Raw genomic sequence first — 16,486 nt, forward strand, 5'->3', positions numbered from 1 at the left:
ATAAGTCACCTTTGGTCTACAGAATTGCAATTTCTTCCTAGATACCTTATGATTGTGGGACGCTAAAAAAGAAAGTAAGGATAACGTACTTTTTTCACACAACTCCAGAGTGTCAGCCGCCAGCAAGATGTCATCGACATATTGAATGAGGGCGACACCCTCGAGCAGAACAAAAGAATCCAATTGTCTTTTCAAAGCCTGACTGTAAATGCTAGGGCTTTCTGTATAGCCCTGGGGAATCCTACAGAAACGATAAGATCTATTATTCAATGTAAACCCAAAAAGATATCGGCTATCAGGGTGAATGGGAATGGAAAAGAAGGCATTCTTCAAATCAATCACTGAGAACATGGTCGCCGTAGGCGGGACCAAGGTAAGCAACGTCGTGATATCGGAAACCACTGGGTACTGAGGTATCACAATCTTGTTCACTTCTCTCAAATCAATTATAAACCGATAAACTCTGGCATCCGTATCCTTTTTCAGTATGGGAAGGATCGGACTGTTACAAATGTTGTAGGGGACTTCCTCCACTACCCCTACCGCCATCAAATCCTGCACTATCTGTATGAGAGCCTCCTCCCCCTCCTGGGAAATACGGTATTGAGGAAGGCGTGGCAACACCGCCCCCTCCTGGACGCTAATGTGGACCGGTGGAATCACCATTTGTCCCACATCAGTATCCGAAGTTGCCCACAAAGCACGAGGGAGGGTAGCTAACAGCGCATCCTCTGACATCGTACACATCCGTTCTGATCGGGGGTAATTGTCATTCAATATTACCCGTACACCAGCAGGGAAGCAGCGGATCGTAGCCCTAAAATGCTTTAACATATCAAGGCCCATAATGTTGTCCGGTGTGTACGGGGCAAGCAGGAACGGACAGGGTGCAGAAAAAGAATCAACCTTAAACATGAGGGGCTGTGAAAGAGGGCTTCGGGAGAGTGTACCGTCAAACCCTACCGATGTGACCATTAAGCCGGATGGGGGAGCCCCCGGAACCAATTGCTTAGATAGCGCACTACGTGTCGCTCCTGTATCCACTAGGAACTGATCAGTAGAGCCCAAAACTTCAGCCGATACATAAGGGCCCTGCTGATCGACCGGCACCTCAACTGATTCTAACCCCCATCCAACGCATTCCTATGCATGCTGAGAGTCATGGTACCCCGACCGGTCAATCCCTGACGCTTGATACTGATGCTGGCGATCGAAAACATTTGATCTATCTCGGTGCTGCCCAGCAGAGTCAAAACGAGCCTGTTCGTTAGAATTCCCTCGGAAGTTGGAGAAACCCCCTCTACCTCGCGGGCCACCATAGGTATGCCCCTGACGCGATGCATGCAACACCGGGCAGTCCCTAGCCCAATGACCCGATTGCTTACAATACGCACATTGATTCCTATTCAAATCAGACCGGCCCGAGGGAGGACCATAAGATCCTCCCCTACCTCTAGTACTACCCCGTCGAGGCGGGCCATAGACTTGTGCCAACATCACCTTTGTCTTCAAATCTTTCGATTTCTTTTCCTCCTGGCCCTTTGCTTCTTGCTCCTGACGCTCATAATACTGGGCGATAGTCAGGAGGGCCGTCGGTGTAGCGGAGGACCAAGAACTCTCACTCGCTTTTAAACGGGCCGCAACTGCCGGCAGCAGATTAGCCACATATTTATCCGCAAAAAGGTGGCGGCCCGTATCGTCAGTAAGCGACTGGCCACTAAAATCATGAAACGTCTCCTCAAAGCGCGTAAAGAAGTCCGCAACTGACTCGTCAGCTTTCTGTTTACATGCAGCTAACATATTCCAATCAATCTTTTTAGGGGGGATAATTGTCTTCAACTTAGCCACAATAGCAGCAGGGAGATCTAAAATACTGAGGCGGTTTCTGCGCGGGCTTCCGCTCCCTATCCTCATCCTCAAGGTCAGACCACCGAGCCTTAAAGGCAACTACATCATCTACCTTTCGGACAGATCGCCACATATCCGGTGGTAGAATAAGGCCAAAGAACAAATCGATATCTGCTAAAGTCATAACGCAAGAATTCAAGGCCCCCTCGACTTCTTCGTAGAAGGCCGCTGGATTCTTGCGGGGGTCAGGCAGCGCATTCTTTAATGCCATCACATCAGCTCTATGCCACGGAGTATAAACCCAATTATACACAAAATATCCCTTAGCATCGGCGGAGGCAATGTCCGAGCTAGTCCCCGCTCCTTTAGGAGGAACATACAAAGGCGCCGCCTCGCGCATTGGTTTAACATGCACTAGATCGCTCTTATCTGATTGAGAGGTGGATGAGTGGCCTTCTGCGGTACACGAATCCGACTGCGTCTCCTCCCCTGCTCGTTGGCGCGCTTTTTCTCTATGGGCCAGCACCGCGTCCCGCAAGGCGAATAGCCGCCGAGCCGTATCAGGAGCCTTAAAGGGAGAAAAAACACCATCATGCAATGCTTTAGCATCCGATGTCACTTCTTCAGGCTCAAAGACACTAGAATATTTCCGAAAAGCAGCAATCACTTCCTCAGCGAAATGGTTCAAAAAATACAATCTCTCTCTATCCTGCCACGACCCCCAAGTATGGAACAATTCATCCACAGACACCTTACCCTTAAGTGCACGGAAGGAAATTTGCCGAAGCTCAGCCATATGCTCAGCCGATAACATGGACCGCGTATCTACCTTACCCGGACCCGGGACAGAATCTTGTGGCCTCGGAGCAGATGCGCCAACATAAGGGGGCGGAGAGCGATCTAGTAAATAAAAATCATCATCAAGATTATTAAGGACAGGATAAAGTGGCTGCCGAACAACGTATTGTCCCGAAACTTGTAGCCTACGCTCCTTCTCTTGCCTGTCCGTCTGCTCTCTGTCCTCCCGACGCTTCGCTTCCTGTTCTCGCACATGATCATTCTTCCGTTGTTCTTTATCAAACAGCGCTTTCTCACGCTTCTCTCGCTCACGCACCTCCTTCACCCACAACCGTACACACTCAAACATATCCTGACGAGCACGCCGCTTACACATACACTGTTCCACATACTCAATCTTACGTATATCAAACGATCCATACAAAGGCCATCGTAACTCAGGATCTTTTTTTGTATATTTCCTCCATACTGTGCTGTACATTATGGAAGAAAGACCATGCTTCACATACATATCCCTATTAGGAGTCCCCTCTGGGGGAGCTGGAGCAGATTCCTCGAGGTTCAACCGGTTCCCAAAACAGCAAGACCACTTACGGAGTGCGCTGAAAGCAGGCATGCTCAGAAATAATGCAAAATATGCAATATTATAGAAAAATGGCACTTAATCGTTGCGCCGTTCAAAGTTACACAGCTCCGGAGAAATCTCTCCACATTACCTGCCTATATGTGTTGCAACGCATATATTTTCACAAAGACAAATACAAAATATGACTAGTCATCACAAATCAAACTCAAATAGCCAGATCAGGCTTCAAAAACTCGGAGCAAGTACCGTACACCGGTTCTTACCAATCAAGAGTCCAGATTCCAACTGCCAAGCTCCACAATCGCCCAAACGGCTTTCACGGCAAGACCGACAGAAGAGGTCTCAGTCGAGGACCGGCGCCACCCAGACGGTCAGCTCGGAAGGGAAGGAAGAAAAACCTCGGGATGCCAGGGCTAAGACGCCGCGGGCAGTGATCACGTCCCCGGTCAAATTCCTCACCTTCGTCGCGACCAGTCCTTCGAGCATCCGAGTCGCCGATGAGCCCCACGTGACGGGCGCCAATTGATGAATACAGGCCCCAGCTAGGCCCGCAGGACACAAGGGTTCGCTCTCCTGTAATGGAATCTATAAGGAAGTTGGCACGGAAACTGTAAAGTACAAAGACAGCATTTATTAACCCTTAAGGGTGGTCCTACAATCCACACAACACTCTTCAGTATTGCATAGAGTAGCACAAAGAACCTTCGTACATGGTCCCCTTTTATACACAACAGAGGGGCTCATAAGTGGGTGGATACAACATGAGGCCGAAGAACATTACCATTTATGGTCATTTTCGATACTGAATCAATATGTGGGCGGAGCTAACACACTCCTTGAGCCCGCGAAAACATGGTCAAGCAAGGCTAACTGATAACAGATGTGGTCAAGTCTGGGCATGTGCCAGATGGACAAAGGAGCTATTTATAGACTGTTACTAGGCAGAGTACAAGAGCAACTAACACAGAGGTTGGACTCTTCTCGTGGGGAACACGTGGAAGCATGACAATACAAGATGGAGTCCGAACTTCGGTCAACATAACAGAGAAAACATGCTCTATAAGAGGGGAATTAATGTCTTTAGTAAATGCTTAATCACATCGTTGTTTCAATTTACAACAGTATGGCGTCTGCTGACATAGCCCAGAGATGATCTATTATTTAAAAATGCTTATTCTTAACAAGGGGAGGGAGGTTAGGCACTACAGTCCTGTCTCCATTGTCTTTCTATGATGACATCTCCCTTCATGATGTATGGACTAGCTGCTATGCTGACAATATTTGTACTATGCATTTTCCTGCTTGTGGTGGCACGTATACTGCATGTTGGGGCACATTAGTTAAAATAATTATTTTAAACTATTTTGTGTCTCTGTCAGATCCTATTGTAGACAAGTACAAGAGAGTGAGTGAAAGGGTGTGTCTTGTTACCACGATTCCTGAAAGATCTGGGAGTGTTGTGTTCTGGGGTGTCTAATCATTTGCTTCTCAGAGTACACTATAGCCAGTCGGTCCTGGGTTTGAGGGTACTAAAGTGGTAGGAAGACCCAGTCCCTATACTCCAAGGTCCCATACTCCTGCGCATAATTCTGTATTTGTGCAGAATCCCTGCAACACTACAAGGTGATGTTAAACAAGGACAGTAGGTCTGGCAAACACAGAAAGGCAGAGAGGGCGGACAAACATCGTTTAATAGTGAACACTGCAAGGCCGTGCTGGGCCAAAGATAAAACAAACCAATGAATATCTGACAACTTTGCTTGTAAAGTGTCAGTAGTATGAATGTCAGACCAGGCCAAAACTGGCATAAATACATTAAGGGGAAGGATGCCTGGCAGCACAGCCACTTCTTCAGATGGCACAGCAAATCCAGCCAATTGCTGCAAATCAATCTCCACACATGTAGGTAGATGTCCGTACCCTGTTACAGACTGTTTGGAGGACAGATGTTGAAGCCCAGAAGCTGCATACTTTCCTCGCCCAATCTGGAGCCACTAGTATGACTTGGGCCCAGTCATTCTTGATCTTTTTCAGAACCACGGGCAATCGAGCCAGGGACAAGAAGGTGTACAGGAGTTCGGGCTGGAATGTAAAATAGAAAGCATCGCCTAAAAAGTCTTTTGGCGGATATTCCAAATTTCAAATCCTTCGACACTGTAGTTTGACAGTGGTAAAAATGATCTAGCCAAGGTTCTTCCCACTGTTGGAAGAGACCCAGTGCCACCTCGGGATATAGACCTCACTAGTGATTTGCCAGATGCCACCAGCATAGCTCATCTGCTCTAGTAATCAGTCAGATGAATAGTCTGCAACTCTAAAAGAACAACATGGGGCTAGGCTTCCATCTGCCGTCCATTCTCGTTGGGGAAGTGAAAGGGGCCTGCCGTTGGAGCCACTGCAGATGTGGGCCGCGCCTCCGAGTTCTGGATGTTATCTGTAAGATTTCCTTGATGCCCGACCCAATGGAACTTTAGATTCTATTGCAGAGCCCATATGTGCCACCCTGGCGGAGCTGACAAAGAAGATGCAAGAGGCTAAGTAGCCACATAGCATCAGAGCTGCCTCCTACCCGAGATTCTGAACCAAGGCGAAAAACATCAAGATCCTGGCCCAAATGTCCTGGATACGTTACGGTGGAGGGAATGCCCAGAGCTGCATTTTGTCCAGAATAGCTCCAATTAATGGAAGTTTCTGCACAGGAGTCAAGTGTATCTTTGGCTCCTTGATAATGAACCCTTATTATGTCAGGAGGTTCACTGTCGCATTAAGGTGGTCTACGACTGACTGTGGCAAGCTGGCCTTCAGCCAGTCGTCAAGTTAGGCGAAAAGTGGTATCCCCAACCTATAAAGATAGGCAGCGACCACCGCCATTACCTCTGTAAACACCCATGGGGCGTTGGTGAGGCAGACGAGGAGCATGGAAAACTGAAAATGCACCTGGCCTACCGTGAACCACAGATAACGTTTATGGGACTGCAGGGCAGCTATATGAAAAAACACATCCTAAAAGTTCAAGGGCACCATAAAGTCACCCAGCTATGGGCAGAACGGAATTGGACCAGCTGTAACATTTTGAATTTGTCCTTCTACAGGAAGCCATTTAGAAGCCAACGTTTCAAAATAGACTGGAGACCCCGTCGTTCTTCAGCACAAGGAAACAACAAGATTGGTAAACTATTTGGGCTGACTATATCTAAAAATGGTAGGACTTTGAAAAGGTATTACGCTGTTCATAACAATTCTGAAATATCTCTGGTGTGCCGGACCCTTGGAGATGTGGAAGTATGCATTCTTCAGACATATGGTCACCAAACAATAGTTCTCTTTCAATAAAGGAATCACCTCTTAAAGGATAGTAATTTGGAACATATGAGCCACAATGAGCTTGCGGACAAATTGCAGGTCTGGTATAGTTCTTAGTGTTCCATCTTATTTTAGTATCAAAAGGTACACCGAGTATACCCTTGTGTTTCTTCTATGGCCTGTTTGAGAAGTTGTTTTTTTCTATTTTATGTTCAAGAACCTACAAGTAGTGTTTTTGCAGTTTTGTTTCTTTGTCTTCATTGCTGGTGGATTCTTTATCAAATCTATACAATGTTGTATGCTAGTAGGTGTATCATCTAATTGCCTGTCTTTATGGAGTCCCACTTGATTAGACAGTCCATTATTTGGACATGATGAGTGTATCGCCTTCTGCTTGAGGAAAATCCCCCAGAGATAGTTCTGCTCTCTTGCTTTCGCTCTACTTAAAAAAAAAAAAAAACGAGTAGAACTATGTTTATTTCTACCTCTGACTGAAAAGACGAACCATTATTCTGTCTTGAAACTGTGTTGAATAACACAACCTCTCTTGTTGGCTGAACACCCTTATTAAAAGCTTCGACACATCTGCAAGGCTCCCATAGTTTCCGCCACCTCATTGGCCTTCATCATGTGTTCAAGGGACTGACCTACTTCCACTTCAAAAAGATGATACTGTGAAGGACATTGCTAGTTATGTTGACCTGAACCTCTGGCTTAAAACCCTAGTTTTTAAAGTGCCATCTGAATTGTCCTGTCCATATACATTTCTTCTTCCTTGGAAGGACAGATCGGCCAGAAGGGGATCTAAACTTTTCCCTTTGCTTCATGAACTCTTAGAGTCCTAAATGAGTGTCTTAATCCCAAAGGGTTTAGGTCATTTAGACCAGGCATTTAGACTGGGCTAATAGCCACTCAAGTGACTGCTTTTTTCAGGAGTTTGGCTATCTCTGTATCAAGCACCTTTTTCCTACCTTCTATCTAGAGGACTCCCAATATCTTTTAATTTTCTGCTGTCTTCGAAATGGCTTTTTTTTCCTTTTCAGTTTGAGTACCTTTTTCTTTTTTTTTGTAGCTCAATTGTCATCAGAGGTCAAGACGATGACCCAAGGAAATTTGTTCAAGCGGCCTGTTTGGATCTGGAAGGCTCTGATTTGTCAACACCCTTTGTGGCTGACATCAAGGGTTTGCCTTTGTAATATTTAAGTTTATGACTTTGGTATTATCTAGGAAGACTTGAACGTCTTTCCGATTAACAGCTCCAGAGGTCGTTTTATTGGAAACATTGAAGACTTAAGGGTTTTTCATGAAGAATATTTTCAGAAATAGTTTATTTTTCCTCACATCATACTAGATATATTTTAGTCTAGTGTGCCGAAAGTAAGTGCTCTCTACTTCAGGCTTTTGGTGAAAATTGATAATAGCGATGATAATCCTTCAACTTTTGGTCTCTACAAAGGAAGACCAGGCACAGGCATGATTGTTATTAGCAAACCTTTAGGTGGAGCTCAGACAGAACTTGAACAACATGCTGAACACGAAATGGAGTTAACCCTTTCATTATATTTATTCTGCAAACTAGCTGAAAACTAAAGGAAGAGACCCGATTGCCTCAATATTGCACCAATCGTCTGTCATTGGGCTCATTTTCCTCTGAAATCTCAATATCACTAATAACTTTCAGCTTCTTCAATAGAAGCCCTCTCCACGCATTACTGAAAGCTCTAATAAGGATGTCACGTACTGAAGATTTGCGGCCTTATAGGTGATGTAAGTGAGTCAATCTCGCTTCACCTATGTCAAAGCCCAAAGAAAGAAAGTTTGCTTTTTTTAAACTTGGGAGCAATTACTTATCCAACCACTTTATAATGGTATGAGGCGCAGCAGAGTGATCTAGAAGGTCATGCTGCAAAACTAAGAGTTTGCTTTAGTTCAAGTCAGTTGTGTCAGATCATAGCATTAAAATTGTTGTACTTATAGGTTTGACATCACTCTTTTCAATAAACAATAATTTAATTCTTCCCAATGTTATAAAAGTATCTGCATGTTTTGATTAGCAATCTTGTTTAACTCCAGAACCAGTGCAAACAAAACAACTCAATAATCTGCCAACTGTAAACTGCCACACATCCTAAATTTAACCAGGACAACTGAAAGAGATGTTTAGCTCTTTGAAGTCTGGATGGAGCAAACAGGTGGAAGGTGGGTAGGAAACATTGGATAAGTGTCTATACCAGCATTTCTATGCCAAATGTAGTATTTTATGTCATCTTTGACTTGTTTGAGAGATAAGCATTTTACTTCTGAAAACATCATATCAGGCAGCAGATGATTTATGTGTCCCAGCGCATGCGGAATTGCATCATTCCATGCCTCACCCCCTTACAACAACAAAAAACACAAAGGCGTCATGGGCTACTGCGGGTTTGAGACTATTATGAATGGGGAAGCCTCCTCTGCATAAGGCAACGTTTCTAGAAACGCAACCCGAGTCCTCCTCAAGTACTCCAACTCACAGGTTTCGTGGGCAATTGAAAAGACCAGGCAGGCGTGGAACAAAGATTGGGCGGTGGAAAAGTTGCAGAGGCCAAAGCTAAGATGAAAAGGCCTCACTGAGGGTTTTTGCAGGATCCAAGCAAGGGTGGGCTATAGAGAAGCAGAACAGTCACTTCATATGCCAACTGAGCAGAGTACTGTCATTAAGAGAATTACAGCAGGTCCCTAACTAAAGTCTAATATCAGAAAAGGTTCCCACGTCCAGGCAGGGATGGCATCAGTGTAAGGAATCGGGAAGGGACTGATTTAGAGGTGAAAGACCAAAGCGTGTGCAAAGGTACATATGTATTCCTGTAAGCTGAAGTGCTTACATCCCTCCAAACCCTGCATCTCGGATTCTTCTCACTGAAAGAAATTAAGCCACCACAACAACAGGTATTACAATGCTTCAAAAGCTGGTCTCTATCGAGGCCCAGAGCCAGGGATAGCAACTAGTAAAAATATGGTGCGACTAGCAGACCTTTACTCTCATACTACATGGAACCGTGAAGAGAACTGGTGACGGGATCTCATTTGAAGACAAGAAGTGAACACATATTTAGTCTTCAGGAGGCTGCTTCTGCAGGAACCTTTGACCTCTTTCCAAGATCTGTGCTCTCAGCACCAGAACGCTGTAATCAGGAAGTAGTATATACTGACCCCATTATAGGTGTCTTCGGAATCCATCCTGCCACCCTTAGAAGTGGCTGCTGCCTCAGGCAGTACTCATATCCAGGGAAACTGCAAGCACATCCACCTGCAAGAGCAAGAACGTAGTGGTCAGCCCATCTGAGAATACACAGCACTAAGGTGGCCAGAGTGTGCAATGGTTGAGGGAAACAAAGCATGAGAGAGGCTTGAGGGGGGTTAGGTGGAAATAGGTGGAATGGAGGATGTACATTCATAGGTGTATATATTGGGTGGTCAAAGTTATGGGAGCTAGAGGAAGAATGTTGGGGTCAGGAGGAAGAAATGGCTGACTGTGAAAGGCACACCAAGAGGGAGGAATTTACACCTGCAATGTATAAGGTATAGTTTCATGTATATTAGATTAAATGGAGGTGGCTGGTGTGGGTCAGAGAAGCGCAGAGGTGTACAGAAGTGGACCTGCAACAACCAGTCACAGGACTGGCGAGGGCATATGACAAAGAAAGATGTTTGAAGCAATACCAAGCCTAGAGTGCATGAAATGTAAAGAGTTCTTATGATGAGTAAACAGCAAGCTGCTTATAATCTTGGCACATGACTATAATATTCATTTCTCTTACAAGACTTGGCTCTAAAGCAGTGTTCCAAGAGCAATTTAGCTTAGCTATTTTACTCAACCATGAAATAGTCCACATGCTTGAGTGGGAATACCTATGGCACCCCCCTTCATCATGATATAGACAACAGGACAATAATACAGTCTTTTTGCAAGAGGGAAAAGGTGCACACTCAGATCATTTTGTAAAAACCCTATAGCCGCATGGGGAAACTAGACACTGATCAGAGCTGAGAATGAATCCTGCCTATTATAAGCAAGGCTGACAAAGCAATGCTTGGGCTTTGCAAAGTACAAGGGCACATGCAATATATATGGACACATAATCCAGACAAGCAGGACGGTTACAGGCTTCAATGTGCACACCAACGAAGATGCATACATGTGCTTATTATGCACGCAAGCAACATACAAACAGGCACCAATAAAAAGAGAAACTCCCAAGTCAGGTATAAAGCACGCATTCTGGCAGCTATGCTCATGTACCAGTAGACAGGCCAGTTGGGTGGAAAGAGAAACAGAACAAGCAAGCATTTGCAATACAATGGGTCTCGAATTAATGCAAGTCTGAGCTATTGGCGTTACACATAATAATGCAAAGCCAATAGCTCCAACTTCAGTAAAGGAAGACCTTTTGCATTGCATAGGGCGCCTGTGCGCTTGTTTTCTGAGACAGTAATGGAGAAATAAAAGCAACCACCCCGGGCAAGTTTATTTATATTGTGCTGCATTGATATAGTGCCGGATATCGGCAGGTGGGGCTGGGGTGAGGGGAGTGAATTGGCTTGGTTCAGGTAAAAATAGATCGGCAGTTGTAAGGTTAATTAAGGACAGCCCGATGGAAGCAGGTGTTTCTAAGCGCTTTTTGAAAATATAAAAGACACAGCTGGTGGACGGAATGCAGAACAAAACAAAACATTCATCCCCAGTCAACAAATCTGGGTTAAATCCATCATTCTTTTACTCACCATGGCCATATGCAAATCAATCTTGACCCTGTGCCTCAAGGAACAGTCCACACCTAACTGCCAAGCCAGCTCCTCCCTGGACCAGAAACAAGCATCCTAGGACCGGTTTCGGGGTTTCACCGCTCATCAGCCAGGATAGCTTGTGCAAGGGTGATAGTCTACACTATGATATAATTGAAGTTTTATGACAGTGTGAGTAAGGAATATGCTACTTACCAGTATGCATCTGTTCTTGGCATGTAGAGCTGCAGAGTTGTACACTTAGCATAGGTCGCCATCTGGTGTTGGGCCCGGATGTTTGCAGTTTGTTTTTCTTCTTGGACAGTCTTTGGAAGTCACGAGTTTGGTGACTCCTCCTTCGGTCCGTACTGCGCATGGGCTTCGGCTCCATCCTCAGATTGTTTTTCGCCAACAGGGAAATGATGGAGCGTAGTAATAACAGTGAGAAACCCATGTGTTGTATCTAAATAAGATGTACTGGAACGGATACAGGTAGCCGGGGAGGCGGGTGGGCGTGTACAACTCTGCAGCTCTACATGCCAAGAACAGATGCATACTGGTAAGTAGCATATTCCGTTCGAGGCATATGAGCTGCAGATTGTACACTTAGCATAGATTATATAGCAGTACCCAACCTTAGCGGCGACCACCGGTATCCGTTGCAGCTGTTTGAAAAAGTGTCTTTAGTACAGCCTGGCCCACCCTAGCTTGCTGCTTGGAATGCACATCTACACAGTAGTGTTTTGTGAAGGTGTGCGGTGTAGACCATGTGGCTGCCTTGCAGATGTCATCTAAGGGTATATTCCCTAGAAAAGCCATAGAAGCCCCTAACTTTCTTGTAGAGTGGGCTTTAGGGGGAACAGATAATGTTCTCTTTGCCTTTTGATAGCAAATTTGTATGCATTTTACAATCCACCTAGCTATCCCTGATTTTGAAATGGGGTTGCCTTTATGTGGTGGAGAGAAGGAAACGAACAATTGTTTAGTCTTCCTGAAGGGTTGCGTTCTTTGTATGTAGTATAGTAACGCCCTTTTTACATCAAGTGTGTGTAAGGCCCTTTCTGCAACAGATTGGGGTTGCGAGAAGAAGACAGGTAATTCCACTGATTGATTGAGGTGGAAGGGGGAAATGACTTTGGGCAGAAACTTCGGATTTGTGCGAAGTATGACCTTGCTGTGATGCATTTGTATGTAGGGTTCCTGTATGGTGAACGCTTGTATTTCACCAACCCTTCTAAGGGAAGTGATAGCTACAAGGAAAGCTGTTTTCCAGGTGAGAAACTGTAGCTCACATTTGTGCATTGGTTCGAAGGGCGGACCCATTAGTCGTGTAAGAACTAAATTTAGATTCCATACAGGGGAAGGTGGTGCCCTGGGAGGAATTACTCGTTTAAGGCCTTCCATGAAGGCTTTAATAGCGGGCACTCTGAAGAGTGATAAATGCTGCCTGTTTTGTAGATAAGCAGCGATCGCTGCTAGGTGTAGGCGTATGGATGAATATGCCAGGTTACACCTGTGAAGATGGAGTAGATAGCATATGATGTGCTGTATGGATGCATCTAGAGGGTTGATTGTATTGTTACGGCAGTAAATTCCAAATCTTTTCCACTTTGCGGCATAGCATGCTCTAGTGGTAGGACGTCTGGCTTCCATGATGATGTTCATACAATCAGGGGGAAGGTTAAGGTATCCGAATTCTAGGATTTCAGGAGCCAGATCGCCAGGTTGAGCTGAGCTGGGTCCGGGTGCCTGATTTCTCCATGGTTCTGGGTTAGGAGGCATGGGGATAGATGCAGTTTTTGATGTGGTACCACTGACAGTTGTAGTAGCGTGGTGTACCACGGCTGCCTGGCCCACGTCGGAACTACCAGAATAAGTGTGAGTGAGTGCTGTTGTAACTTCCTGACCACTAATGGAATTAGTGGGAGAGGTGGAAAGGCGTATGCAAATCTGCCTGACCAGTTCATCCATATCGAATTGCCCTTGGACAATGGGTGTGGGTATCTGGCGGCGAAGCTTGGGCATTTTTTGTTTTCGTGGGTGGCGAAGAGGTCTATCTGAGGATGCCCCCACTGTTGGAAGAATGGGTGAAGAACTTGTGGATGCAGTTCCCATTCGTGTATTTGTTGCGTTTGTCTGCTGAGCAGATCTGCCATGGTGTTTTGTACGCCTGGAACGTGCTGTGCCAGGAGAAAGATGTTTTGAGGAATTGCCCATCTCCATATGCTCTGGGCTAAGCGGGAGAGCTGGGGAGAGTGTGTCCCCCCCTGTTTTTGGATATAATACATTGCAGTCATATTGTCTGTGCGAATGAGGACTGCTTTGCCCGAAATCTGTTTTTGGAAAGATTTTAGGGCTAGAAAGATCGCCAAGAGCTCCAGATGGTTGATGTGGAGCGATTTTTGCTGTGGCGTCCATAGACCTTGCATGGTGAGGTGTAGAAGGTGCGCTCCCCAGCCGGAGAGCGATGCGTCCGCTGTTAGAGTCACTTGAGGAACCGGGTCCAGGAACGGCCGCCCTTTGGAAAGGTTTGTGGTGTTCCACCACTGCAGAGAGTGATGTGTGCGGCCGTCCACCAACACCAGATCCGTCAGCTGACCCTGGGCCTGGTTCCACTGTTGTGCTAGGCACTCTTGAAGTGGACGCATGTGGAGTCTTGCATGGGGCACTATGAAAATGCAAGACGCCATCATTCCTATGAGCTTCATAAACACTCTTGCTGGAAGAGAGTGCTGAGGAAGGAATGTTTTGCGTAAGGCTTGAATGCTTGTGATTCTGGATGAGTTTGGATAGGCAATACCCTTGGAGGTGTCTATAGTGGCCCCGAGGTATTGCTTTGTGTGAGATGGTATGAGGTGGGACTTTTGGTAGTTCACCGTGAAGCCTAGCTGGTGGAGCAGTTGGATGGTGCTGTTTGTATGCTGCACACATTGGTCGTAGGACGCGGCTTTTATTAGCCAGTCGTCTAGGTAAGGGAAGACGTGAATATGTTGACTTCTGAGGTGTGCTGCTACTACTGCTAGGCATTTGGTAAACACCCGTGGTGCGGTGGTGACCCCGAAGGGGAGAACCGTGAATTGGTAATGTTGCCCGTCCACCACGAACCTGAGGTATTTCCTGTGAGAGGGGTGTATTGGAATGTGAAAGTATGCGTCTTTCAGATCCAAGGTTGTGAGAAAGTCTCCCTGGCAGAGGAGTGGGAGGACTTGTTGTAGAGTGACCATGTGAAAATGGTCTGAGTGTATGTAGGCATTTAGAGGCCGGAGGTCCAGAATGGGTCTGAGGGTCTCGTCTCTCTTTGGTATTAAGAAATATAGAGAGTAGACCCCTAGATTTCGTTGGTTGACGGGGACCTGCTCTATAGCATGTTTTTGCAGGAGTGAAAGTACCTCTTGTTTGAGCAGTGTGGAATGTTCTTGAGCCATTGGACGGTGCCTTGGTGGGATATTGGGTGGGGTAGATGTTAGCTCTAGACAGTACCCTGACCGAATAATTTGGGTCACCCATTTGTCCGATGTTATGGACTCCCATACGTGGATAAAGTTTTGTAGTCTGCCCCCGACCGGAGTGGAATGGTCTGGGGGGAGCGGAGGGGAGTCATTGTGCGGGGGGGGTGGCAGAACGGGTGTTGTTGGTTTTGCCCCTGCCCTTATTGTTGTTACCCCTGTAACCACCTCTCTGATTGCCCTTTGAAAAGGTATTTTGAGGAGGGGACTTGTAGGAGGAAGAGGCGTTATCGGTGGAGGAGCCTCTACCTGTGCCACGAAAGGACGAGCGTCGAAAGGAACGTTTGGAGGCTTGTGTTTGGAGTGCCCCCATAGACTTTGCTGTGTCTGTGTCTTTCTTCATCTTTTCGAGCGCTTCGTCTACCTTTGGCCCAAAGAGTGTTTCCTGGTCAAAGGGGTGATTGAGTATGGATGCCTGGACTTCTGGTTTGAACCCTGAGATCCTGAGCCAGGCGTGGCAGCGAAGCAGGACACTGGTATTTATGGCCCTAGAAGCAGTGTCGGCTGCATCGAGGGCACACTTAATGGAGGTGTTTGTGATTAGTTTACCCTCCTGTATAAGGTCATGAGCCTTGTGCTTGTATTTTTCTGGAAGGTGCTGCATAAGAGCCTCTAGTTCGTCATAGTGTGCTCTATCATATCGCGCAAGCAGTGCTTGTGTGTTTGCAATGCGCCACATGTTTGCAGCTTGGGAGGCGGTACGTTTACCAGACGCGTCCAGAAGTTTAGATTCTTTGTCTGGCGGTGGGGCATCTCCTGAGGATTGGGAGTTAGCCCGCTTTCTAGCTGTGGAGACAACTAGGGAATCTAGGGGAGCAGGGCCCTTGATGTAAGCAGGGTCTGTGGGTGCCGCCTTGTACTTCTTCTCTATTCTAGGGTTCAGTACTCTGGCTCCGACAGGGTCTTTGAACACCTCTGTAGCGTGCTTGGTGACACCCTTAAGCATGGGTAAAATGGAAGTAGATTTGTCTTGTATATCAAATGTATCCAGTAGGAAGTCTTCTTCTACTGGTTCACTGTGCATGTCCACCCCATGGTAGTGTGCTGCTCTCTGCACTAAATGATGAAACCCTAAGGAGTCCTCTGGAGGAGACGGCCTTGATGGGTATAGGTCGTCCTGAGGTACATTGGGTATATCAGGGTTATTGTAATCCTCCCATGGATCTGGGGTCCCTGGTGGAGTGGGATCCATTGGGGGGTCCGCCGGGTAATTGTCCGGATCCCCATCATCTGGATCTGGGGATGGGGCCGGATCGTAGTGAGGTAAAGGTGGCGGAGACCTGTGAGGTGGAGGCGGTGGAGGTGTGGGTAGGGGAGGCGGTGGTGGGGAGGGCACTCTGAGGGGAGAAGTAGCAGAGTCCTTCCTTTTGGGTGGAGGAGGAGGAGCCGGAGCATCAAGGCGTCTTTTCTTGGTAGTTAAAGTCAAAAGCCCAGTCTTTGGATCTTTGGACAAAGTCTTTTGTAAAGGGTCTGGTGTAAGCAGAGCCAACGGTGTCGAGTCGTCTGTCGGCACCGGTGATTTCGGAACCGGGGGTTTCGATGGTCTGTGTGCGCCATGCTTTTTTGAGGTCTCCGGGTGTTTCGGCGTCGAATGATGTTTCGGCGCCGGAGCGTCGGTGCCGACAGATTTGTGTTTGTGTTTGGTCGGCACCGAGTGTCCAGGCTTCGGCACCGGTGGTTT

The 16,486-nt window shown here is 46.6% G+C and overlaps 1 protein-coding gene across 7 annotated transcripts in view; it reads right to left on the bottom strand.

The window, feature by feature from the left end:
• ARHGEF1 (Rho guanine nucleotide exchange factor 1) overlaps positions 1 to 16,486 on the bottom strand; it is an 891,302-nt gene that overhangs the window by 575,412 nt on the left and 299,404 nt on the right. For all 7 annotated transcript variants that reach the window (XM_085615602.1, XM_085615600.1, XM_085615604.1 and 4 more), the window contains exon 2: positions 9,728 to 9,824. In XM_085615602.1, coding sequence (XP_085471728.1) covers positions 9,728 to 9,754 — 27 coding nt within the window. In that variant the 5' untranslated portion in view covers positions 9,755 to 9,824. The remainder of the gene's footprint in view (positions 1 to 9,727; positions 9,825 to 16,486) is intronic.

Source organism: Triturus cristatus, chromosome 7, assembly GCF_964204655.1.
Source record: "Triturus cristatus chromosome 7, aTriCri1.1, whole genome shotgun sequence".
In the NCBI taxonomy this organism is placed as follows: Eukaryota; Metazoa; Chordata; class Amphibia; order Caudata; family Salamandridae; genus Triturus; species Triturus cristatus.